General features: G+C 38.9%; 2 protein-coding genes across 3 annotated transcripts; both read right to left on the bottom strand.

Moving 5' to 3' along the window:
* Positions 1-660: 660 nt before the first annotated feature.
* ptger4a (prostaglandin E receptor 4 (subtype EP4) a) lies at positions 661-15,365 on the bottom strand. 2 transcript variants are annotated; one of them, XR_016146580.1, is made up of 3 exons: positions 15,108-15,365; positions 14,575-14,809; positions 1,170-1,310 (listed from the first exon to the last, which is right to left on the bottom strand). XR_016146580.1 is itself a non-coding variant. In XM_039653313.2 (2 exons), exons 1-2 carry the CDS (start codon positions 3,984-3,986, stop codon positions 876-878), a joined length of 1,227 nt encoding a protein of 408 aa, XP_039509247.1. In that variant the 5' UTR covers positions 3,987-4,090; the 3' UTR covers positions 661-875. The 2 variants fall into 2 exon arrangements, 1 of the variants encoding a protein (XP_039509247.1); XM_039653313.2 differs by lacking the exons at positions 14,575-14,809; positions 15,108-15,365 and adding an exon at positions 3,195-4,090 and having other exon boundaries at positions 661-1,310.
* A 633-nt stretch (positions 15,366-15,998) lies between these two features.
* mrps27 (mitochondrial ribosomal protein S27) lies at positions 15,999-26,385 on the bottom strand. The gene is made up of 11 exons (XM_039653324.2): positions 26,230-26,385; positions 25,045-25,122; positions 24,889-24,959; positions 24,755-24,813; positions 23,004-23,118; positions 22,533-22,611; positions 22,320-22,435; positions 20,903-21,005; positions 19,871-20,013; positions 17,469-17,585; positions 15,999-16,358 (listed from the first exon to the last, which is right to left on the bottom strand). The coding sequence occupies exons 1-11, from the start codon at positions 26,303-26,305 to the stop codon at positions 16,119-16,121; spliced, it is 1,197 nt and encodes a 398-aa protein (XP_039509258.2). The 5' UTR covers positions 26,306-26,385; the 3' UTR covers positions 15,999-16,118.
* Between the last annotated feature and the right edge of the window lie 1,077 nt (positions 26,386-27,462).

Genomic DNA, 27,462 nt, shown 5'->3' with positions numbered 1-27,462 from the left:
ATTCACCTTACATTTTTGAAACGTTACGACTAGTTTAAGGATGTTTACATGACAATCAAAAGTAACATTCCCTTTATGTCCAAATATTTGCTTTAGAATGTTACATTTAAGAATGTTACATTCAAAAGTAACATTCCCTTTATGTTCAAATGTTCCTATTTGCTTCAGAATGTTACATTCAAAAGTAACATTCCGTTTAAATGTTACTATTTCTTTCAGAATGTTAGAATGTTACATTCAAAAGTGACATGTTTGCAAACTGCTCAAATGGAATGATTTCATTCGATTTTTTTTTATTTTAAACTGTTGGTTTTGAATGCGTAGAGAACACTGAGCGTTGGCACAGGTTTGTTGTCTGGGATCAGTTTATGATCAGGTGATGAAGCGTCTCACACCAGAACAAACCGCACACACACACACCGTATTTATTTATCTGCGGTTGGGAAGCAGGACGCACCGAGAAACTGGAAAGGTTTTTATGAAAACATCTCGACTTGGTTATTTCCTGCAGGGCTCGACTTGTTGATCTTGATGTGACTGATTTGAACTCTTCTGGAAAAACAAACACATGTGGACTGTCCAAACTCCGGAACAGGGTTCACGTTTTACGAAAAAAGGTTGTTTGTTTGCATCGATGGTTCCATGAAGAACCACAACAGGTTCTTTATAGTGGAAAAATGTTTTTAATACTTTTTAAACGTTCTTCTTACAAAGAAAAAATGGTTCCGATCGCTGAAAGTTTCTTTGGGGAACCAAAAATGGTTCTTTACTGTACAAGAAAACCTTTATTTACAGAGACTTAAAGAGTATTAATAGCTGATAAACTGCTCAAATAAATAAATAATCAGTGAATTGGAGGTTAAAGCGTCACTGTTTCAGATGCTCTTCTCCAGGAGGGTCTCGTTGGTTATGGTCATCTGTAAGCTGGGCTCTTTGGAGCGACTGTCTAAACTGCTGCGATCGGAGGATTGAGAAGCCGCTTCGGACAGACAGAGGTTTGATTGACAGGTGTCAGGGGCTTCAGCGAGCTCCTCCAGTTCTCCAGACACAGCAAACGGAGAGTCTCTGGAGGCTGAGGACACGGGCGCTCCGTCCAGCCCCTGTCCCTGCCGTCTCCGAGACTCCAGCCAGCAGAAGAGACACTTGATGTTCTCGATGAGCTTGGAGAGCACGGCTTTACGCAGGAGAATATAGATCCAGGGATCCAGGATGGGATTGGTGGAGGCGAAGCGGATCGCCAGCAGATCTGGGTTTCGGTCCAGCCTTTTCTCCACGGGCGTCTTATAAAGCTGGTTGAGAAACACCTGCACCTAAAAAAGAGTGACATTTTCATTATGCATTTGAAAAGCATTATTAAAACATGTTGCATGTGAGGGTCTTAAAGACGCATTCATAACGGATACAAGTTCTTCTTAAAATCTGCAATTAAACCGTTCTTTACTATAAAACATGTTCATAATTTTTGGTAGATTTTTTTATAATAACATTAATTTTGTCTATTTGTACTGAAATGCTTTGAGGAATAAAACATCATGATTTCATTGCATCAAAAGTGAATATGAGCATTAATTCTGAACACAGACACATTAGAGGAGATTCCTTTAAGTTTCACTTATCAATTCTAATAAAATATATCCTAATTATGGTTCTGTTTTCTTTACTTTGGATTTGTGATCATTTCAAATGCCACCAACAAGAATCGCTAAAGAAACGAAATACTGATCCTTGACGAAACACTTAAATAAATACGTATATAGGCTATATATATGTATATGCAGTGATACCAGAAGAAACAACCTTTCAGTCATCAGTTCTTAAAATAACCATTCAGTGTGAAGAATATTTGATCATCTAAAGTGGAAAAAATGTTAAATGCAGAAACTTTATTTTTAAAAATTGCATGGTTTCATTAAAAACTTATAACATCTTTATGGTGGAAAGGGTTATTTAGATTTTTAAAATGTTCTTCACACTTTAAAAATGGTTATTTTAACAACTGCTCACTGAAAGAATCTTTAGGGAACCAAAAATGGTTCCTCGTGGAACCCCTGTTTGTTTTGGAACCTTTATTTTACTGTATTTTAATATAGTTGAGATGACTATTTCAGCATATTTATATTCCTTTTAGACTTCATTGTCATCCTCTGCACTGTAAAAAATATTGTTGGTTTAACTTGGTAAAAAATAAGTAACCTGTTTGCCTTAAAAATTTAAGTTAATTGAAATGGACAAAATTGAGTTAATACAATGAAGATTGATTCAATCATCAGAAACTCAAAATATGATGTTATCTGAACTACATAAATTATGTTGATTTGAAAAAAAGAAAAAATGTTGTGATTACAAATCATGAAAATATTTTTTGCAGTGTACAACTCAATTTTTCCATTTCAATGAACTTAAAATTAAGGCAACCAGGTTACTTTTTTTAAGTTAAACCAAAAATATTTTTTACAGTGCATGTGATCCATTCTAATCTGAAGCACAATGCAAAAACTCCACACAAAAAAAAAAAAAAGAAAAAAAAGAAAGAAAGAAATGACGCAAAATCACGATGCAGATCGTGAGAAAGTTCTTGTTTTGCCAAAAACTCAGTCAGCAGAATTGGAGTGAATAAGTTTACAAGTCAATTAACCCGAACCCACCTAACAGTAATACTCTAAGAGTTAGTTGAAAGGTACAGTAGTTGCAAAGATACTTATAGTTACATGTTACATAACTATACATGTCATGGGCGAATTTTATTTCTCGTGTCATTTATACGCACTGTAAACCACTGATTATGGGTGAGGAGTGAGCCATATCATATGCACGAAAAAACTAATTAAAAGGCACGTCGCAATTTCATGAGATCGGACTGGATCCATGCTAATATTTAGCACAATACAGAAAAAGGAAAGTGAAAGAAAATCAGATCGTGAGAAAGTTCTCGCTTGAACCGATATTGTATTTCAAAATATTTATACTGTGAAATGACACCGTGACCCGAAACTATTTCAGCATATGTATATTCCTTTAAGACTTTATCATCATCATCATCATCCTCTGTGATTCATTCAAATCGCACAATGCAGAATATATTGAAACCTACATCGTGAGGAGAAAGGTTTTGTTTTGCCGATAAGACGGGCATATCTGAGAGTCAGAAAGAATTGGAGAGATAAAGCGGGACACAATGCGTTCCGGGAGCTTACAACGAGCGGGATGGAGCAAATGAGCACGACAGCAGATGTTGCGATGAGGAGAATCACCATCTGGATCTCCGCGCCTGCCAGGCGGCCGAAGCTTCGGGTCCTGCCGGGGTCCGACGCTCGGAACGGGTCAGTGCCGAGAGACGTGCGCCGCACGAAGCTCCGGTGCATCTGGATGAGCGCGCCGCACACCAACACGTTACAGATCACCGTGACCAGGATCAGGAGCGAGCTGAACCCAGCGTACATGTAGGAGAACGCGGCATGCGTGCTGACATTGGTCCTCCAGTCGATAAAGCACCAGGTTTGAGGATACTGCATCTTTACCTCTCCGAAACCCGCGCTCGGGAGCGCGCAGAACATGATGTTTGACGCGTAAATGGCGAGAAGCGTCACCCCGGCGAGCTTCTTATCCGCGTAATCGTTGTAGAAATACGCGTGGTTGATCGCGATGTATCTCTCGATGGACATGGCGCAGATTATGCTCAACCCTGCCAGGGAGAAGAATAGCAAAACGAATCCGAAGTACTGGCACAGCGGGTCTCCATCAGGCCACGCGCCCTTCACGTATGTCGCGATGGTCACCGGACTGGCCAGGACTGTTCCGAGGAGATCCGTGACCGCCAGACCGCAGACCAGCGTGTAGAACGTGCTCTCCTTCTGCTCTCTTCTGGATTTGCAGAGCACGATGATGGCGATTATGTTACTGATGACCCCGAATATGAACATGATGGCGGGAATGGTGGGAATCCTGGGCTCGATCCCGCGCGCCGCGGTGCTGTTCTGCGCGTCCATGTTCCAAATATTAGAAGTAAAAGTTCAACATTTAGAAGTAATTCAGCTGGGGCTCTGCTAAACTCTCAGCGCTTCTCTAGCTCTCATTTTCCAGGAGTTGAAAGTCCTGCTGTGGAGGGAATAATGTCATGACTGAACCGCCCATCACACACACACACACACACACACACACACACACACACACACACACACACACACACACACACACACACACACACACATAACCAAAACAACCAGCGCGTCCCGTACAATATACTCACTGAAGAATCACATTCACATCACAACCATTCATATCCGCTCTTTTAAATAGGCTTTTAAAACGTATTTATTCTCGCTGGCTTTTAATTAAGTTGTTTTGGTTTTATATGATCTATTAAATGGATTGTATCGGTGTAATATGATTGTCTTTTGCCTTTTCTATTTCGATGCTTTTTAATTGCACATTGTAGTTCTGTATACATGGCGCAACTCTGTTGTTTTAAATGTGCTATATTAAATTTGACTTGACAACAAAGAGCTAATTTCCTTAATGGGGAATAAATCGTCTTGCTTAGTTGGGGTTTAAAAGGCAATATTATTGATCTCACTGCACTGACAAAAACACTGTTTTAAAAACAACCAAATTCACCCAAGGGCTGGGTAAACAGTACAGAACACGTGTTGGATTGATTATACCCAGCAAATTGGGTCATTATTTAACTCATCATAATGCTGATTCATTTCTAGCTTTTTTTTTTTTTTTTTACTTCATACATACATTAGCCTAATGTTTATTAACTTAAATTAACTTAATAAAAACGTTTGCTGATAATTTACTCACCCCCGTGTCATCCAAGATGTCCACGTCTTTCTTTCTTCAGTCGAAAAGAAATGAAGGTTTTTGATGAAAACATTCCAGGATTTTCTCCATATAATGGACTTCAATGGGGACCAAACGGCTCAAGGTCCAAATGAGAGTTTCAGTGCAAACTGTTCAAAGGGCTTTAAACGACACCAGACGATGAATAAGGGTCTTATCGAGCGAAACGAGCAGCCATTTCAAAAATAAATAAAAAAGTTTACGTTTTATAAGCTCAAATGCACAAATTCTGTGATGCGTGTCCGTGATTCTCCTGTTCGAAATCGTTCATCAAAATGGACAAATCTTTTTTCAAATTACTTTCAAAGTGAACTATCGCTTTATAGTTTATAGGCTTCATAGCCTGTCTTAGCATGCGTCTAAGTGTGAGTAAGTGGAGGCGGGGCTCATTTGCATATTGATAGAACCACGCATACTACTTAATGAGGCAATTGTGTCGAGTTAAATGTCATTTTTGGTGATCAAAGATGAGTTTTAAGGGATAGAATGATTACATGGTGATTTTTAAGGTAAAAAAATGGTTTCAATGTTTTTTCAGATGCATTCAGGTATATTTTACACAGATTGTTTAATGCAGCTCAGACTAGGTGCATGAAAATAAATGAAAAATGAAATAATACTCTAAATATGAAAGGAAAACTGTCAGTAGGTGACGACACATCACTGTCTTAATGAGTGAGTCATTGAATCATTCATTCAACCGATTCAATCAGGAATGAAGCGTGTGGCGTCTTAATGAATGATTCACTGAATCAATGACTCATTTGAGTCGTTAAAACAGTGGATTCATTCAGTAATGAATCAGAGACGCACTTCGTTTAGGACTACTTTTATTGGCAAAACTGGCAATATTGTGTCTAAAACGTATAAATCCGTATCACATTTGTAGTTGGCTTTAGTTTAGACTGAAATATTGAGTCAGACATCAGCAGCTGCCAATCTAAACAGATCTAGACAATACTGAGCTCTCTTTTGTTTAAGGACCATCACTAATATTTAACTGATGTTATCACAAGTAGAGCAAACATGCTCAAATCCTGTTCTCCATCAGATATAAAGATCATATGATTCAGATGCACTTATACTATGATCTCAGGCTGCAACATTAGATTTGGACAATTACAAAGAATCCTGGGAACTCCCTGGAAGATTGCTTACAGTCCCCCTGAGTCAATCATTTAGTTCTCGAAAACTCATCTTTTATCACCAAAATTATATATTTAAAATATTTTCTTTGAAAAAAAAAAGAAACTCAACACACTTGACTCATTTATGCGCGGTTCTATGAATATGCAAATGAGCCCCGCCTCCACTTATGACAACTTGAACATGACATAGCAGATTAATTATCAAACGTAAGAAACAATTTAGCTTTATGGGTTAACATTACATTAAAATGTCATGTGGTTGGCTTTGACATTGGCTGTCATGATAACTGTGTCATGAAGATATTTCTTGACCTTAACTACAGTGATACAAATTTAATTTGTCATTACGTCATTTAATGACATTAAAGGAGTAGTTCACTTAAAAAAAATAAATAAATAAACTTTTGCTGATAATTTACTCACCCCCATGTCATCCAAGATGTCCATGTCTTTCTTTCTTCAGTTTTTGATGAAAACATTCCAGGATTTTCTCCATATAATGGACTTCAATGGGGTCCAAACGGTTCAAGGTCCAAAAGACAATTTCAGTGCAAATTGTACAAAGGGCTTTAAACGACACCAGAACACCAAATGACCCTCCGAGTCATGATTCAAAAAAAGATTCGTTCATTTTGATGAACGAGTTCGAACAGGAGAGCCACGAACGCGCGTCACAGAACAGAGCAAGGCGAGCATTTGAGCTTATAAAACTTAAACTTTGTTATTTATTTATTAAATGAGCGATCGTTTCACTAGATAAGATCCTAAGATTATTTTTCTGCCACCATTGGGAGATTTTCGATCACTATTTTATTGTAGTAAACCTTAATTATTCTTTAAAGAGGTTTAACAATTTATGGAGGACAGAGGGCACGTCACCACACAGGATTTTAGAGAAAATATATATTTTTATTGACAATCTGATTTAGAAAAATAGTACCATCACATCAATACACATTGAAAGAGGCTCTAGCCCACATTAACTCAGCACGCGCGCACTAGGACAATCGCGATCCCCAAGTGAACACTTCAAACGTCACTACACTCCAGTGGTTACTCCCCAGCCCAGCACAGCACACTAGAACTCGTGATCACTACAATCCTTTATCAAGTGGAAGAATCATCGTCCTTGGTCCCGCGTACACAAAGCAATGGGCGTACACACTCTAACATACGCAACTCTCACATACACATTCACACCCACACATAACTCATGAAAGGGTTAAAATATAAAACACTTCCCCGATTTCCAGGCAAATAAGACCCCGCCCAGAGGTCTCGGGGAACGGAATCAGCCGTGATGAAGTCCACAGAGGCAGCACGCGTTGTTTGTCCGCGTTTGTCCGTCCCAGCCACAGCAGTCACAATAATGGCATTAATTAGTCCTCTTCGCGCTAGGTTCTCTTTAAGGATCACTGGTGATGCACGAGTTCTTTATTTTATGCGAGACGCAGCTCTTTTAATCGCTCCATGAACACGTGGCCAGCGCTCCTATACCCCCGTCCCACTATTACTAACTACACCGATGTCTCTCTAGCTAGCTATCTTCGTTGCCGGACAAACCCTAATGGTCTCGAGCAACACAAAGCGTCCCCGTTTCCCTCCGAGCGCGAGAAGCCAATCACGTCCTCACGAACTTCCCCTCTGCTCTCTTAAATGTCCTCCAGTCCAGGTGAGATCGATCATCAATAAGCACATACTACGAAATGGTTCAGACGGGCGGAACCAACGCCAAACAACACAAAAAGATACACCCCCACGCCATTCATCACACTATCCCCTCCCCTCGGGTAAACAGGACTCGTCCTCGAGTCACGTCAAATTATAATCCTTGGACCAAGCTGGTGGTCTCCGAGAACGAGCCGGCTGCATTCTTCGTGGACAAGGCTCTGGACGGGAATCTCCAACTTCTACCCTCTGGTCCCCACTCTCCGGCTGCCTCTCACCCAGACCGGCGTCCCCTGGAACAAGATTCAAGTTTCCACGGGAAGGACCACCTCCCACAGCAGACTTTACGAGCGGGTTTCTTTCGATGCTAGACGCAGCAGCCCTCTCCCTTGTCTGGACAGCCTCCGGAGCCGCAGGTGGATGATACCCCCATACGAAATCCTGTCCTTCTGCAAGGCTTTGAGACTCTGGGTGTCGTCCAGCAGTCTGATCCACAGGGGTCCTCTGGTTGTCCCGCCCCATCGATTCTGAAACAGAACAAGCAACATAAGGCTTCATTCGATTAAAATGGACAACACTCTCCGAACCCCCCTCTGATAGCTGCACTCTATACAGCATATCCGACACCCTTTCTAAGATTTTAAATGGCCCCTTGAATCGTCTTTGCAACTTAGGGCACACACCCCGTTTACGAGTTTTATTTTGAATCCAAACTAATTCACCAACGACATAGTAATGGAAATTGGCTCGAAAATCAGCATGGATCTTCTGTCGCTGAGAAGCTTGACTCTGATGCCTTTTCACTGCTTCCACTACTGTAGATAAACTTTCTGCTATTCCGGTCACATATTCATTTACGGACTGAAATTTCTGCATATTATCTACACCCAACATAATATCCACAGGAAGGACCATCTCCTGCCCAAATAACACTTTATACGGTGTAAACCCGGTGCTTGCCTGCACACTGCTACGATAGGCCATCATCACATATGGTAGCAATCTGTCCCAGTTCATTTGATTTTCGTCCACAAACAGTGAAAGCATTGATAGTAAAGTGCGATTAAACCGCTCTATCAGCCCGTCAGACTGAGGCCGATACGGAGAAGTACGAGACTTGTTTATCTGCAGCAATCTACACAACTCCTTAAACAAACCAGACTCGAAATTTCTCCCCTGATCCGAATGCAAGCTTCGCGGCACTCCATACCGGCACACCCACTCCTCTACCAACACTCTAGCAATAGACTGAGCTTCTTGATTAGGGAGGGGGAATGCTTCGGTCCATTTGGAAAAATAGTCACCAATGATTAAAATGTACTTATTTTTATTTAGAGTTTCTGGTAACGGGCCCAATACATCTACCGCCACACGTTCATATGGGCGGGATACCACAGACATCTGAAGGGGGGCACAAGGGGCCTTTCCATGAGCCTTTCGGGAGGCACAATCACGACACTCCCTACACCATTTTTTCACATCCCCAAACCACCCAGGCCAATAAAAACGATCCTTCACCTTAGCCTGTAACTTCTGAATCCCTAAATGCCCCCCAGTTGGTGTATTATGCAACATGGACAACACCCCCGGCACCAGACTTTTAGGTAAAATCACCTGTACTGCCGAAGCCGCGTCAGAATTTGCTGGGGGTATCCTCACCAACCGCTGGTTTCGCATATGCAATTGATCCCACACTGGAGAATAACTAACAAGGGCAGGGTTTCGCTCACCTTCCCTACCATCATCCACTGACCCATTTTTTAAATTAATAAGCAGCTGAATGTTTGGGTCCTCTTGCTGAGCCTTAACCAACTCATCTTCACTCTCTGGCAGATCTCTTATAGGCCCCCCCATTCCCTCAGCCTCACGCACTGCTCGAACTACAGTTACTGGTACCCTAGACGGAGGGACATTACCACAATCCTCCCTAGTACCTCTACTCCCAGATCCGGGGAGCCTTGAGAGAGCATCTGCATTGGTATGCTGCTTACCTGGTCTATGAATGATCTTATATTGGAAGTTGGCCAGTTGCTCTAACCAGCGAGCCAACTGCCCCTCCAACCCACTGAAGTTATGCAACCAACGCAATGAACTATGATCAGTTCTCAACAAAAATTCCCTCCCAAGTAGATAATGTTTGAAATGCTTTGTAAAGGTTACCACACTAAGCAGCTCCTTCTTTGTGGTGGCATATTTACGTTCTTGTTTAGTCAGAGCTCTACTAGCATATGCCACCACCCGCTCCAAACCCCCATCCTCTTGAGACAACACAGCCCCCACTCCTACATCACTGGCATCAGTGTCTAAAATGAATGGCTTTTTTGGGTCTGGGTAAGCCAAGACCGGAGCACTAATAAGTCTTGACTTTAATTGCTGGAAGGCTTCTTGACACTCTTCCCTCCAAACAAATCTTTTTCCCTTTTCGGTGAGCTGATGTAAAGGCCGAGCAATCTCAGCAAACCCTTTAATAAATCTCCTATAATAGGAGGCTAATCCTACAAAACTTCTCACCTCTGTCTGGGTTTTAGGTGTAGGCCAAGCCTGTACTGCTTCTACCTTAGATGGATCTGCCATTACTCCCTCCGCAGAGATAACATGGCCCAAGTATTGCACCTGGGAGGAAAAAATGGTACACTTGGAAGGTTTAACCTTAAGCTTAGCATGACGAAGTTTCAAAAGAACCTCCTCCAATCTCTGAAGGTGCTCTTGGAAAGTTCGCCCAAAAACAATTATGTCATCCAAGTACACTAAACAAGTGGTCCACTGCAGGTCAGCCAAAACAACATCCATGAGACGTTGAAAAGTACTTGGAGAGTTGCATAATCCAAAACTTAAAACGTTAAATTCAAACAAACCCTGACGAGTAATGAATGCTGTCTTAGGTCTATCCTGAGGGTCCACCTCCACCTGCCAGTAGCCACTTACTAAGTCCAAAGTGGAGAACCAACAAGCATTTGTCAGGCTATCGAGGGCATCGTCAATCCTAGGGAGGGGATAGGCATCCTTCCTGGTAACATCATTTAGTTTACGATAATCTACGCAAAAACGAAGACTACCATCTTTTTTTTTTTACCAAAACCACCGGTGCTGCCCACGGACTACATGATGGACGAATAATGCCATTTTCTTGCATCTGCTTTATCTGCTCAACAACCTCCTGCTGGAGGTGCAAAGGTACACGCCGAGGAGGCACTTTAACCGGCGGTGCAGAGCCTGTATCTATTTTATGCAAAGCAAGATGAGTTCTCCCCAAATCATTATCCCCCTTACTAAACACCGACAAATTACGATGTAACACCTCCTCAATAGCCTGCATCTGACTAGAATCAAACCCTCGATCCTTCAACCCAAAATGTGACACTAAATAGTCTACCGTCAAAGGCGGGGAGGACATTGGCTCATGCACTTTGGTAGCAACACTATCCCCTACCTCTATATTGGGGGAAAAAATACCGATCTTCATATTTTGCTTTAACACACAGTTATCTTCCGACACATTAATAACTCGGACTGGCACCACCCCTTCCTCCACCTTGCAAACTACTCGAGCAACCAAAACGTCACGTTGAGAGCATGATGGAAAACAAGGCTCCAACATACCCTCATAATGTTGGGGAAGAAGTCCCTCAACTTTACCCGGTAGAATGGCTTCAGAACGAGGAGGAATCATAATATCTGCCTGCACCCTAACTACCTTAGGTTGGCCACTACCATCTTCACTAAACAGGGGGAGCTTCTTACCCATTAGCCGGCAACATTTTTCACCCAAATCAATAACCGCCCCAAATTTAGAGAGAAAATCTGTACCCAATAGTACTTCCTGTGGTGTAACATCAGCTACCAAAAATTCAGCAATAACAGCCAAGGAGTCAAACTGGCATACCGTCTGCCACCGACCCAGGATTGACATTTCCCCACCATTCGCCACGGCTACTCTACCCTGATATCCATCTAAACAAGACCCCCCATTAGTTACATTTAGCCAAAATTGTTTGGGTACGATAGACACCTGGGCCCCCGTGTCAATCAATAACCGTGTTTCACACCCACCTACTTTACCAGTCAGAAAAACTCCAGTACCATTTGAAGAAACTGAGGCCAATTTATCCGACACCGATGTGGGGGCAGGCATTTGGCCTGCTGTGCCCGCCCCCTCTAGTTTCCCTGCAAATAAGGGCAGTTTCTACGTAGATGTCTGGTACAACCACATTCCCAACAGGCTTCGGCTCGAAAACGGTCCTGTGGTTCAGATGAATTTTTCAGAGGCGTAGTGCGGACAGACTTCGTCTGCATCTCCTTTACAGTAACTTGTAAAGCCTTAACCTCCTGACGCAACTCCTCTACCATGCCCAGTAAGACTTCGACCTTATTATCAGATGAATTCTGAACACTCAGGCCACGTACTTTAGAATCTGACCACTGGGTGTGTTCTAAATTCCGAATAAGCTCCAATTCTGATGCTAAATTAATCGCACCTTCCAAAGTGGCAGGTTTCGCACTGCGCAAATGTATACGCATGTCACCGCTACCTACATGTGCAACAAAATGGTCACGAGCCAGTAAGTCTTGTGTAGCACCGTCAGCGGAAGGGTAAGCTTTATAAATCAAACGTCTTAATGCATTCCCAAACTCACGAGCCGTCTCGTTATGGAGTCGACGTCGGGAAGAAAAGCTCACCCGATTCCAGTCTGCACTCTCACAAGGCTCTAAACACTTACCCATAGCATCTTTTAAAAGAACATAATTATTCTTTGCTTCATAAGGCAGTCCTCCATAAATATCTCTGGCTCGACCAGAAAATAATAAAGACATAAACTTTAACTTGAGCTCATTATCCCACCCATTCACTTGTGCCGCCATCTCAAATTGTTCAGACCAGTCAGACCATTCTCGTCCCACCCCAGTAAATGTTTCCGGCATGAAGAGAGGGCGAGAAATTGGAGTTACATTAACGTTAGCAGCAGCCTCGCCATTTGAAGCTAATGAACTTGATGCTGACTGAGACACGGACGTACCCTCTCCCTCCATTATTATTTATTTTTATTTGTCCCACCGCTGCCACCAGTGTAGTAAACCTTAATTATTCTTTAAAGAGGTTTAACAATTTATGGAGGACAGAGGGCACGTCACCACACAGGATTTTAGAGAAAATATATATTTTTATTGACAATCTGATTTAGAAAAATAGTACCATCACATCAATACACATTGAAAGAGGCTCTAGCCCACATTAACTCAGCACGCGCGCACTAGGACAATCGCGATCCCCAAGTGAACACTTCAAACGTCACTACACTCCAGTGGTTACTCCCCAGCCCAGCACAGCACACTAGAACTCGTGATCACTACAATCCTTTATCAAGTGGAAGAATCATCGTCCTTGGTCCCGCGTACACAAAGCAATGGGCGTACACACTCTAACATACGCAACTCTCACATACACATTCACACCCACACATAACTCATGAAAGGGTTAAAATATAAAACACTTCCCCGATTTCCAGGCAAATAAGACCCCGCCCAGAGGTCTCGGGGAACGGAATCAGCCGTGATGAAGTCCACAGAGGCAGCACGCGTTGTTTGTCCGCGTTTGTCCGTCCCAGCCACAGCAGTCACAATAATGGCATTAATTAGTCCTCTTCGCGCTAGGTTCTCTTTAAGGATCACTGGTGATGCACGAGTTCTTTATTTTATGCGAGACGCAGCTCTTTTAATCGCTCCAGGAACACGTGGCCAGCGCTCCTATACCCCCGTCCCACTATTACTAACTACACCGATGTCTCTCTAGCTAGCTATCTTCGTTGCCGGACAAACCCTAATGGTCTCGAGCAACACAAAGCGTCCCCGTTTCCCTCCGAGCGCGAGAAGCCAATCACGTCCTCACGAACTTCCCCTCTGCTCTCTTAAATGTCCTCCAGTCCAGGTGAGATCGATCATCAATAAGCACATACTACGAAATGGTTCAGACGGGCGGAACCAACGCCAAACAACACAAAAAGATACACCCCCACGCCATTCATCACATTATTAATCAAAACTTCATATCTTCAGTCATTTTGCTTCTCCAGTAAATGTCTCTTGATTTAACAATGTTTGTACATTTGTGCTGGAAAATGAGACAGAAAAACCGAGGAAGAACGTCAGTTTTTTTTTTTTTCCAGTGAAAGGTTTATATTGTAAATTTTACAAAAATATCGTCATTTCAAAGTCTGACTTGAATAAAAATCACATGTAATGTGAATTTAAAAGCTGTTAATTAAAGAGTGTGTAATCGGTCTCGACGAAAGTCCTGTATTATAGTGGTTTATGTAACGAGCTGATGCAGATAGACGAGGGAAAAGCTTTAATCGGGATCCAAATGAGATTTCAGCGTGATTAGAATCAGTCTCAGATTCACATCACTTTCAGAGGTTTGGGTTACGTGCCGCAACAGGCCAAATAAATCATTTTTACATGAAAAGCTAAACAGAGCAGAGGAAACACTCGCTTGATACGAGGAACCAATCAAATTAAAGCTCACTCTGTCCTCCATCTTAATGAAATTACTGGATAAAAAGGCCCAGAATACATTTGATTCATTTTGTACCTGTCAGTTCAGAGATGATACATGAGACCGCTTCCTATGGCGTATGGTTTATAATAAATCTGACACGCCATGAATTTCACAAATCAGATTTGGTGGGAAAATAACCTCCTGATTACCGCCCACTTCATCCACAAAATATGATTGACAACGCGCATATTTCTGCTAAGACACAAAGTCTAAAAAAATAATAATCGTGTTTCCCTTTGAATTAAGATTATTTTTCTTATGACATAAATGTAGTTTTGGAGAGCAGAAGACATTATTTTCTCTTGTCTCAGCTGTCATTCTTCAGGTGTGTGTGTGTGTTGTCTGATGTATTACACACACCGTAATCGATCCGCTTGCAGCCCACACACACTCCGCCGCCTCTGCTGTAATTCGGCACCTTCGTGTTTAGTGTTTCTTGATGGCGACGTCGTTCCCTTTCCTGCGAACACACACACACACACACAATCCCAGCGGACAAAACACATTCTGTTCTGTGTTTTATCAGGAGACTCGGACAAAAGGGCCAGAATCTGACATCTGAAGCCGTTTCAGGAATTTCCAAGAGATTCTGCAGCTGGATGGGTGGAAAACAAGATGCACATTGTAATGGGAGTGATATAATCTGCCTTTATGTGTGTTTATAGATTTAGGAAGCTTTTTCTCACACTATGATGATGCAGAATTATGTTGTGCAAAACATTACAATATTCCTTTCTACAAAGAAAAAATGGCATTTAAGATTATTTATAAACCATTATGTGTTTTTTTTTACAGTCAATTAAACCAAAATTTACTGGAGAAGAAGCAAAATGACTAAAGATATTAAAGGAGTAGTTCACTTTTGAAAAAACTTCTGCTGATAATTTACTCACCCCCGTTTCATCTAAGATGTCCATGTCTTTCTTTCTTCAGTCGAAAAGAAATGAAGGTTTTTGATGAAAACATTCCAGGATTTTCTCCATATAATGGACTTCAATGGGGACCAAACGGTTCAAGGTCCAAATGAGAGTTTCAGTGCAGCTTTAAACGATTCCAGATGATGAATAAGGGTCTTATCAAGCGAAACGATCGCTCGTTTAATTAATAAATAACAAAATTTAAGTTTTATAAGCTCAAATGCTCGCCTTGCTCTGTTCTGTGATTCCGTGACTCTCCTGTTCGAACTTTTTTTGAGTCAATTGGTTCATTCAATGAATTGACTCGGAAAAAGATTCGTTCACTTTGAAAATCATAATCATAAATGTGTCTTGATCATCAGATCCTCATATTAGAGTGATTTCTGAAGGGTCATGTGACACTGAAGACTGGAGTAATGATGCTGGAAATCACAGGAATAAATTACACTTTACTATATATTTACATAGAAAACAGATGATTTACATTTGAATAATATTTCATTGTTTTTAATGTACAGGCGAAACCGGAAAAATTAGACTCATTACATGCAAAGTGAGATATTTCCCCAATTTTCAAAATTAGAATATTGTGAAAGGGTTTTCATATCTGTAAGCCATAATCATCACAATTATAAGAAATAAAGGCTTGAAATATCTCACTTTGCATGTAATGAGTCTATATAATATATTAGTTTCACCTTTTAAGTTGAATTACTGAAATAAATGTACTTTTGCACCATATTCATATTTTTCGAGTTTAATCTGTATTTTTGATCCGATTCAGTGAATAGAAGACAATATTAAAAGTGTTCAGTGTAAATCCTGTTATTTCAGTGCGTACAGTATGAAAGGACAGACTAAATAAGAGTATTTTTAGTTTATGTATTCTGTTCAGATTGAAAAAAAATCCAAATAATATTAACACACACATCTTTATCTCAATCCACCCGACCAAAGACAATAAACATGAGAAACAATGGCTGTGGTTCACTGGGCCGCACCGAGCCGCTGTTTGTTCAGACGCTCCTTCTGGTTCTTCTCTTTCGTCTCTCTCTCTCTCTGAATGAGCTGGTGTCTCTCGGCCTCCCAGTGCTCCAGCGTCTGCCGGTACTGGGCCAGATCCGCTTCCTCGCAGTGTCCCAGTGTGTCCCGGGTCAGATCCGACACCAGCGAGTCCAGGCTCCTCGGGTCCGTCTGGTCCTGAGCCTGAAGATGACCCCTCAGCTCCTGCAAAACACTTCTCAGGTTACGCTCACGGCACAAATATACAAATACTCGTAACCCTCTCGCTTCATTTTCTTCTTCCAATGAAATGAATGTACTATATTTTAGTTTGATAGTGTTTTTTATTTAATATTTTCTATTTTATGGTACTACACTACTCCATTTAATCACTTTTTGAGCATTGACCTGAAAATTAAATGTCCAACTTAAACTGTGTAAATCTTGAACGCTTTAAGACACAATAGTGTGTGTGAAGAGAATATCTGGACATTAATGTTGAGAATCGATCAGGTCAGGGATGTATCAGTATCAGTAATAGTATCAGTAATATTAAATATGCATATATCAAATGATGTTGTATATTTTAAAGGCACACGGCAAAATTATTTCTCTGATAATATACTATAAATATACAGTAAAGTGTAATTTATTCCTGTGATTTCCAGCATCATTATTCCAGTCTTCAGTGTCACATGATCCTTCAGAAATCACTCTAATATGAGGATCAAGACACAACTATGGTATTTACGAGAAGGTACAGTGTAGACTGGCGCTGTCACTTTATGTTCAAAAATTGATTGCACACTCAATCGGACCAACCAACACAAGTTTAAAAAATGAAAATAGGGAATTGATTTTAACAGCCTTTTTATTTATTTTATTTATTTATTTTTTACCAAAAATGTGTTTTAGGATCCATACAGCACACAGAACATGTGGGTAAGTTGAAAAATATCTGTCTTTTATGTTCACCAAAAGCTTTTTAATATTCGCTAGCCTATTACTTCAGTGCAAGTGTTCAAGCGTGCCGTTATGTGTGTGTGTAGTGACGTGTGTGTTCAAGTACGCCAGAAATGAGCAGATTCTGCAATACACTGTGTTTAATACATCACGAGGATCACGAGTTGCGTATTTGCAGTAAATCTGCGCAGATTTGTCTTACACACGAACTTCCCCAGCAAAGCGAGTAAACACAGAAACGCCAGATTGGCTCGTATTTGGTGTTGAAAAAATGGAAACGTCTATGTTAACGTTATGTTAACACTTACGCCTCAGAAACCGAACAGGACTGTCTCACACCAGTGACGTGTTGGAGATGTTCATGAAGCTCACCTTGAAGCGCTCGCTGTACTCAGGCAGTCGGAGTCTCTCGAGAGCCTGTTCCTCATCGCTGTCGTCCGCTGAGATCTGTCCATCAGGATCCTGCAGGATCTTCTCCACACACTCCAGCTGAAACACACGGACGCTCCATGACGTCATCACACTGCGTTACGGCTGTGACTCGCTCAAGGGTTAAAGCAACACAAGTAACGTTTGCTCTGCGGTCGCCCTACAGGTCGGAGGCGGAACTGTCTATAAATAATCTAGCCTACCGCGCACACACACACACACACACACACACACACACACGCTCTGTTTATCCAGCTCCGGCTTTGGAATCGTGATGACCGTTCAAATCAAAAGCGACCCGGCCGGCAGGTATCGTACACGTAGCCGTAGTCTACCGTCGAGCACGCTCCAGCTATCGCAACTGTAACGCTCTCCGTAAAGCAAGTCACATTTGTAGTTTTCTTATGCGTCATTAGAACTACAGAAACGCCACCTGATCTGGCAATCTTACACAGCGTGGATATAGCAAACAGAGGAGCGCAAAGCGGAGGCATGAGTGCATTTCACTGTGTCACAACTTGATGAACCGCTGAAACTTTTTAGAAAACATTATTTTAAGGTAAAAAAATCGTAGTTAATGTTGCTTTAAACTCATCAGGACATCTAGTGCTCTTCTCAAAGTCTCTACTAGGACAGGATTTATGCATTATGACTTGTATGTCATGATTTCGGCATTTTTATGATGTTTTATGTCAATTATGACTTAAGTCAGAATTTCAACTTTTTAATATCATAATTATGACTTCTTATTTAATCATTTTTACTTTTTATCATTTCGACTTAGTATGTCATCATTTTGTTTTTATGTCATAATCTTGAAAGTCAGAATTTCAACTTGCGCAAAGCGGAGGCATGAGTGCATTTCACCGTGTCACGACTTGATGAACCGCTGAAACCTTTTAGAAAACATTATTTTACGGTAAAATAATCGTAATTAGTGTTGCTTTACACTCATCATCACCTTCAGGAAGACATCTAATGCTCTTCTCAAAGTCTTGATGATGTTTCTAGTCGCTACTCGGACAGGATTTATGCATTATGAATTGTACGTCATCATTTCGGCATGTGTCATTCATTTTTTTTAACTGTTATCTCTATAATTTTTTATGTCAGTTATGACATTTAAGTCAAAATTTCAACTTTTTATTTAAGAATTTCAACCTTTTAATAACATTATGACTTCTAATTTAATCATTTTTACTTTTTGTCATTTCTACTTAGTATGTCATAATTTTGTTTTTATGTCATAATCTTGAAAGTCAGAATTTCAAGTTTTTATTTAAGAATGACTTAAGTCATAATTGCATATGCAAAATTGTCATATTTCTGACTGTCATTTTTATGACTTTAAGTCAGAATTATAACATGTTTTATATCATAATTCTAACTTAGTATGTCAAAATGTTTACTTTTTAAATATACTTTTACGTCATAATTCTTCACTTTTCAAGTATAAATGTTAAAAAAATGTATGTAAAAAATACATTAAAGTAAGAGTCAACTTTTTATTTAAGAATATGACTAAGTCATAATTTTAGACTTGTATGTCATAATTTGGACGTTTATGTGATTTCTAAAAACTTTGTCATTTCTATGATTTTTACGTCATAATTATGATATTTAATATCATGACTACATATTTCATAACTTTGACTTTATGTCATTATCTTGGAAATCAGAATTTCAACTTTTTATTTCAGAATATGACCTTTTAAGTCATAATTGCAACTTGTATGAATCACATTTTATGTCATATATTTAAGTCAGAATTATAGCTATGAATGTTGATTATTGTTGCGGCTCCTCTCTTCCCAGTCTGTCAGTAACGCTCCTGTCTACTTCCTGTCCCTATGAAGCCCCTCCTTCTGAAAGCACTCTGTGCTCTGATTGGTCGGCTGGAGCAGTGTGTTGTGATTGGTCGAGCGCTTCGAGTGTGTTTGTGAAATGCCCCGCCCCTTTCCATAACCACCAGTTTAACACACTACTAACTAACTCAGCCAGGCCCCGCCCCTTAATTCTGCGCATTAATTATTATAACGAGGAACACTGTGACGTGTTCGGAAACTCGAGACTAATGGAGGCGTTTCAGGAGTTCAGAGACACTGACACTCATGTAGAGGAGAACTTCTTACTGCTCAAACAGCAACATCACACACTGCTTGTGATCAGCAGAACTAAAGCTTCTCTTCTCGTCCTCATCGACCCCAGAGGAGAGTTTATGTTCAGGATCTCAAACGTTGACTTCAAAAAACATAATTAATGTGATTCTCTTTAATCTTTTCCCTCAGGCGAGATAGATGGCAAGCCCTCATCACAGTCATTAAGATGTGCTTTCAGATACTCACGACTTCCTCCGATAGCCTGACGTGTGTGAAGTGGCGGCACACAGTGTCCATGACGGCGAGCGCCCGTCCCAGATAACCCGGGGTCCACATCAGGGGCATCTGGTGGAACACAGCATGGATTCCTCGGGACAGCTCCACTTTACCTGCACAACATTAAATACATTTCATTTTTTTAAAAGCATTAGCGATTCATCCTTTCACAGCCCTAGCGCTACGTTTGAGTTCAATACTGTTTTTTATTTAATATTTTGAATTTATAAGGGATTTTATAGTACTAATTAATTTATGGAGCCAATTTTTAAGCACCGACCTAAAAATTAAAATTTCCAAATTAAACTCATAAATATGGAGTGCTTTGGTTCACAGACTTAATTTTTTGTCTCGGTTTAAAAATGACACTTGGCAGATTATTTTTGTTTTTATAGTTTTAGTGTAAAACTATAGCATTATATTTTTTTAATTGTGAAGTGAAAAAAAAAAAACTTTTTATGGCCAAAAATGACCAAAAAGATCATCATCTCGGCCTATATTATCATGATTTGTATTAATATATTATAATATATTATTATATATGATTCCAAGTAAGTTTTCACTGCAAAAAATGCTTTACTTAACTTTTTTTTGTCTTGTTTTCAGTCCAAAATATCTAAAAACTCTTAAATCAAGATGTCTTTACTTAAGTAGTAAAATACCATACAATATTGTCTTCTTTTCTGGGAATATAAATAAATTTAAAAAAAAAGCAAAATGATCTGCCAATGGGGTCAGAAAAATAATCTTGTTTCTGTTTGAATTAACATTATTTTTCTGACCCCATTGACAGATCATTTTGCTTTTTTTAAGCAAAAATGCTTAAAAAATTTATATTCCCAGAAAACGACATAATATCTTGTCTTTTACTCATCTAGTAAATGCATCTTGATTATAGAAATGTTTGATAATTGGGCTGGAAACAAGACACAAATAATAAGTAAGAAAAGCATTTTTGCAGTGTGATGTTTAGATATTTAGATGGTTGTTCTGAACACACACCGATGAGAGCGAGTCCCAGGATCCGAGCGCTGAAGCCGACAGAGTTTTCCTGCTTCAGTCCGACCAACAACAGAGACGCTCCCATGATCCTCTCCTCCTGCCACTGGACCGTTCACATCAGATCATTACAACTCAATGTTTTACAAGATATGTCATTTAAAAAGAAGAGCCATTTTAATGTATTGCAATTACAACTTTTTCATCTATTTTAGCTTCTGCCATAAATATAACCTGCAAATCATGATGTTCATCCTCAGTGTTTCTGTCTAAATTTCCAACACAAATATCTAAACATCCTTAAACCAAGAGACATTTACTGGAGAAGAAGTATGACTGAAGATATTAAGAATGAAAAGTATCGAAAAAAAAAAAGTGAATTTGTGCTAAAAATGATGTTTTAGTGTCATTGAGATTCATTTTTATAAATATTTATGTTTCTAGTAATTTGACATATTTTTGTAATTTTTTCCTCTGTTTTTGTTTTTATTAAATCGTTTTTATTCATTTATCTCATTTTTAATGTTTTCTAGAACATCAAGTTAAACTTAACAAAGATGAGAAATACAATTTACCTTTTTTTAAATAAAATGTTATTTAAGTTTCAAGCAACAAAAATTGGAAGAAAAAAAACAAAACTAATTGTTGCTACTTGAAACGTAAATTAAAAAAAAAAAATAATTTCAGTTATAATAATAATAACTCATGAGCAAATATCTGCCAAATCAGAAAAATTCAACTTACAGATGAAACTTGAAAAATTAGAATATGGTGCAAAAGTTTATTTTGCATTATTATTATTAATTTCCGTAATTCAAAAGGTGACACTAATATATTATATAGACTCATTACATGTCAAGTGAGATATTTCAAGCCTTTATTTGTTATAATTGTGATGATTATTGGCTTAAACCCCAAATTCAAAATTAGAATATTGTGAAAAGGTTTTCATATCTGTAAATATCTTGAAATATCTCACTTTGCATGTAATGAGTCTATATAATATATTAGTTTCAGCTTTTAAGTTGAATTACTGAAATAAATAAAAATAATAATAATCCAAAATAAACTTTTGCACCATATTCTAATTTTTGTAAGTTGAATTTTTCAGATTTGGCAGATATTTGCTCATGAGTTATTATTATTATAACTGTTTTTATTTATTTATGTTTCAAGTAGCAAAAATTAGTTTTGTTTTTTCTTCCAATTTTTGTTGCTTGAAACTTAAATAACATTCAAAGGGAAAATAAGATTATTTTTCGGACCCCACAAGCATTTTATTTTTTCTTGTTTTAAGCACAAACTCATTTCATTTAAAACATCTTAATATCTTCACCAGTAAATGTTGATTTAGAGGTGTGTGTGTGTGTGTGTGGGAACAGCAGACAGAGACGCTGAGGAGGAAGCTCGTTTGACTCACGCTGAGTTCAGGTTTGGTTGCCAGATATTTGCTGAGAGCGTAGAGCGACAGCATCTGTGTGGAGGTCCGCTCGAACGCCTCCTGCAGCATCACCTCCTCCACCACTGAACACGCTCCTGGGTCACACACACACACACACACACAACGGGGCATTCATGAGCCCAACAAATGAACTTACACAGGATTCATGTGGCAAACAACAGCATTACACACCCTTGAAGTCGGAGTCCTTTATAAAGGAGTCGATCAGAAGATTAAAGGTGAAGTCGTCAGGAAACATGCCGAACTGAACCTGCGAGACAACACCACATTTGATCAGCAACAAACACACGTTTAACACTCACAGGGCTCTACTATAATCATCTAAGATGGGGTCGTTTAAACCCCTTTGAACAGTTTGCACTGAAACTCTCTTTTGGACCTTGAGCCGTTTGGACCCCATTGAAGTCCATTATATGGAGAAAATCCTGGAATGTTTTCATCAAAAACCTTCATTTCTTTTCCACTGAAGAAAGAAAGACGTGGACATCTTGGATGACACGGGGGCGAGTAAATTATCAGCAAAAGTTTTTTTTAAAGTGAACTACTCCTTTAAGAGCCATTTGCGCTGGATTTGCTTGCATGGCACTGTGTGTGTGTGAGATTGATTGGTGAAGTGGAAGCATGCGTGGACTTCTCGCACACCTTGTTCTTGAGTGTGTACAGGGCTTTATCTCGGGCTCCGTGCTTCAGACACTGCCGGAACCAGCTGTGAACGCTCCAGTCCCGCAGATACCAGCAGTTCGGACTGTGACGAAACCTGAGGAACACACACTTCAACTGAGCCAACAGGAACACACACAGGGAAACTGACTTCACTTATAATGGTGTGAATAAGTTTTGGCCCCCATGCTAAAGTTGCCTAAAAAGAGGAATAAAAAAATCATCTTTTGGATATTGATCTTAATGCCTTAAATAGAAAAATGAGGAAAACTCCAACCTTTAAGGACACCAATTTTCTTTGTGAATGAATAATGTATCATAAATAAATAAATGTTTTTCCTTAAAATACAGGGTGCATAAGTCAGGACACCCCTATGTTAAATTCCCATAGAGTCAGGCAGATTTTTAGTTTTAAAAGCCAGTTATTTCATGGATCCAGGATAATATGCATCCTGATAAAGTTCCCTTGGCCTTTGGGATTAAAATATCCCCACATCATCATCACACACCTTCCACCACACCGAGAGATTGGCATGGGGTACTTTCCATAAGATCATCTTTCAATGCAAATCAAACCAGCTATTAGGCTAACTGAAGTAAAACCATGCCAATCTCTAGGTGTGGTGAAGGTGTGTGATGATGTGGGGATATTTTAATCCCAAAGGCCAAGGGAACTTTATCAGGATGCATATTATCCTGGATCCATGAAATAACTGGCTTTTAAAAATAAAACTCTGCCTGACTCTATGGGAATTTAACATAGGGGTGCCCTGACTTATGCACCCTGTATTTTAAGCAAAGACATTTATTTATTTATGATACATTATTCATTCACAAAGAAAATTGGTGTCCTTAAAGGTTGGAGTTTTCCTCATTTTTCTAATTAAGGCATCGAGATCAACATCCAAAAGATGATTTTTTATTCCTCTTTTTAGGCAACTTTAGCATGGGGCCCAAAACTTATTCACACCACTGTAGAGACAGGCCTGTCACTGAGCAATCTTCTGATCACGGTTGTAAACAAACAAAGATCTTGCTGCATATGAAATGATGCTTTGTGGGTTTAATCACTGCACTATATTACATTACATTACATCACATTTCCTCGCATTGGCATCTCAAAATGACAATTTTCAATGAAATGTCCTATTTTTGAGTTCAATAATGTTTTTTATTTATTTCATTTTTCTTTTATGTTACTAATTAATGTATGATTCTTGAATATTTCATGCTTTGGATCACAGACTGAAGTTTGGTCTCTTTTTAAAGACGACATTTGGCAGATTATTGCAGAAAAAAACTGGAAAAAGTTTAAAAAATGAAAAATTTCATTGCTATATTTTTAAAAACTTTTTTAATCTTGTTCATGATTTTTTAGTGTATTTACAGAACGTACCAAAACCTTTACCAAGTTTCGTAATATTCTGATAAAGTAAAAAAAAAATCTAAAATAACAAAACGTTAAATTTTATGGTAAAAAATGACGGAAAAGCACCAAAGGGTTTAAGATTATAATCTTAGCCTATTTTAGTAGAATTTGTATTATTATATTATATATGATTCCAAGTAAGTATTAGGCTTACACTGCAAGAGACATTAAAATATTAGTTGAAATAATTTGTATGACAATTAATCGACAGCAGAAATAGTATTTTCGTGTAAAAACAAACTCCAATAATCTAATATTTTATTTACAGAGTTGAGCAAACAGTAACATAAATAGTAATACTTACTTATATAAGTAATATTCCGCTTTGTCGACTTCTTCTCTCGATGATAAAGTGTCTATGAACTAAACAAGACGTGCACACGTTAAAACATTTACTTCATTTATCATTTGTATGTTAAATAAATCCGTCTGTCTCACCCTGCCGATGACCAATGAGCTGACGGGAAACTTCCTCTCATACGTCCTGTTCATCAGAGAGGCCAGCTGTCCTGCAGAACACATTAACACACACATCGTCACGGTTACAGCGTGTGTTTACAGCGGTTCTCCTTCGTGATTGGCTGAGAGTCTCACCGAGGTCCTGCGGGTCCTTCTGCCTCTGCTCCCATAATGCCGGGTCAGTGTACGCCGATGACAGCAAACATCTCCGGACTGAAACCAACACAAGCTTTAATGCGCTAGTAATCAGAGTATTATTCTCATTGTGATTAGTGGCCGAATGAGATTTGGCGTTTTTAAAATACTGATACGTTTTCCTGTCTGGCCGATGTGTCAGAAGTGGGACTTTTATTTTGCCGGACATTTATTATGACAGTTTTGAGAACTTAAAGGTTGGTTCACCTAAAAATGAACGTATGACCGACGCATGACCTCTGATTTGAGACATGACGAGTGACCTCTGACCCGACGCATTATGACGAGTGACCTCTGACCCTAGAGATCACTCGTCATGCTCGGGTCAGAGGTCACTCTTCTCCCGGGAACTAGTCTCACATTCAGCTGTTACCGAAAGCCAGTGATTATAGTTTTTATAAAGTTATAAATATGGATATTTTTCTTACATAAACACATGGCTTCCCCTTCTGATGACCTTTATTGAGCGTGAGTAAATTATGGGATAATTAACCCTTTTATGTGATCTAACCCTTTAAATCTGACAATATTTTATTACAGCCACCGAGGAAAAAAAATAATTATATCGTATTTAACTTCCTAATGTGTAATTTAAATGTTTGTATAGAACTGTTTGTATTTAAGTGTTGATTATTAACCATACCTAAAAATAAAAAAGCAATGAAATCTGGACTCTGTTATTCTTTTAACCTGTCCAAATATATCCAAATGAATCGAAATTGATCTCGAATCAAATTAATAGCTTGTGAATCAGAATCATATAATGTGATCAATAATATTAATGAGGTCACTCACTACAAACATATGGAAAATATGATTAATATAACGCCATTGTGCTACAGAATTGTCAGTTTACAGACACATAGAGACACACACACACACACACACACACATATATATATATATATATATATATATATATATATATATATATATATATATATGTATCACTCAAAAACCGAGTTGTATACAAACATTGAACTTGATCCTGTGTCATTAGCGTTCACCTCTCATTTACATCTCTAGTAGCGTCTATCTTTAAGACTAAAGCACAGACTTCTATACCTATCTCTTTCTGACGTAAGCATGACAGTTTAATGACCATCCATTAACAGTGACACTTACCCATAAATCTGTAATTAACACATTTGGAAAAGGTTTGTAAGGGAAACTGGCAGCGCTGCAGGATGGAGGCCGCCATCTTTAGACTGAACCATTCGGCACGAGCGACGGGGATCACAGAGACTCACTGCGCATGCGTGTGCGTGGGTGCTACCATTATAACAGATATTATTATTTGTAGATTTCACCAAAAAAACAAACAAACAAAAGAAAGGTGTATATTATAATCAACCCAGTGAGTGTGTAATAGTAAAATCTGCTTTCAAGCGTCCAGTTAATAGCGAGTTTTAAAATGAGGAAAGTAAAATATTCCCACAAGCCTCGAGTTTCAGTGAGATTATAGATGATCCCGATAGATGGCGGTCTGATTTCATAAAGACAGTTGATGATTTCACGGATATCAATTTGATTACACTTTAGAAACTATATATTCTTCTGATGTTACTTTATAATCGTCAAATCTCTCTCGTAAAATTAAACTCCCATTAAGAACAGACCGTCAAGACTTTACAATAAGGTATCATTTGTAAATATTGAATTCTTTAAATATGTTACAAATTATAAACAAATGAACTACATCAGCAAAATATTCTTACAGCATTTATTAATCTTTGCTAATGTTTGGTACTAAAAATATTCATGCTCATGTTAGTTTACTGTGCATGTTAGCACATACAACTTTTGATCTTAAAAACTTGTTAAAGGGACAGTGCACCCAAAATTAAAAAAAAAAAAAGTCTGTCATCATGTACTCACTCTGCTGAACACAAATGAAGATATCGAAGAATGTCAGTAATCAAGCAGTTGGACCCCATTGACTTCTATAAGATTTCTATGGAAGTCAATGGATCCCCAAAACCTAATCAATCACAATCTGATTACAAACATTCTTCAAAATATCTTCCTTTATGTTCAGCAGAAGAAAGAAACTAACACAGGTTTGGAAGAACATTAGAGTGAGTACATGATGAAGTTTTATTTTTTGGGTGAACTGCCTCTTTAATTGTAGCTTAAAATTAAACTTGGATTTAGATTTATCAGCCAATCAGCTTTCAAATATAAAATATTCATATCGGTGCATCCAAAAATAAACCTTATTGTAGGCCTATAGTATTACCAAAAGACCAGATAAAGTACAATAAAGTTATTTTCCCATTCAAAGCACAGAAATGAAAAGGAAAAATAAAATCCTGCTGGAATCTCTCGGCACAAACGTTTGGTCTAAACATCCTCAGG

The sequence above is a fragment of the Pimephales promelas genome, chromosome 14 (assembly GCF_988280905.1).
Source record: "Pimephales promelas chromosome 14, fPimPro1.hap1.1, whole genome shotgun sequence".
Classification (NCBI taxonomy): domain Eukaryota; kingdom Metazoa; phylum Chordata; class Actinopteri; order Cypriniformes; family Leuciscidae; genus Pimephales; species Pimephales promelas.
The sequence above is the reverse complement of the archived record's forward strand: the minus strand, read 5'-3'. Positions and strand labels throughout refer to the sequence as shown.

What these genes read in the sequence shown, in the direction of transcription:
- ptger4a (XM_039653313.2), bottom strand. Translation starts at nt 3,986, where the DNA reads ATGGACGCGCAGAACAGCACCGCGGCGCGCGGGATCGAGCCCAGGATT. An exon ending in TTTGCTCCATCCCGCTCGTT is followed by an intron (nt 1,311 to 3,194) that starts GTAAGCTCCCGG and finishes ACTCTTTTTTAG; the next exon opens with GTGCAGGTGTTTCTCAACCA.
- mrps27 (XM_039653324.2), bottom strand. Translation starts at nt 26,305, where the DNA reads ATGGCGGCCTCCATCCTGCAGCGCTGCCAGTTTCCCTTACAAACCTTT. An exon ending in TGTTAATTACAGATTTATGG is followed by an intron (nt 25,123 to 26,229) that starts GTAAGTGTCACT and finishes TGTTGGTTTCAG; the next exon opens with TCCGGAGATGTTTGCTGTCA. An exon ending in GAAGGACCCGCAGGACCTCG is followed by an intron (nt 24,960 to 25,044) that starts GTGAGACTCTCA and finishes TGTGTTCTGCAG; the next exon opens with GACAGCTGGCCTCTCTGATG.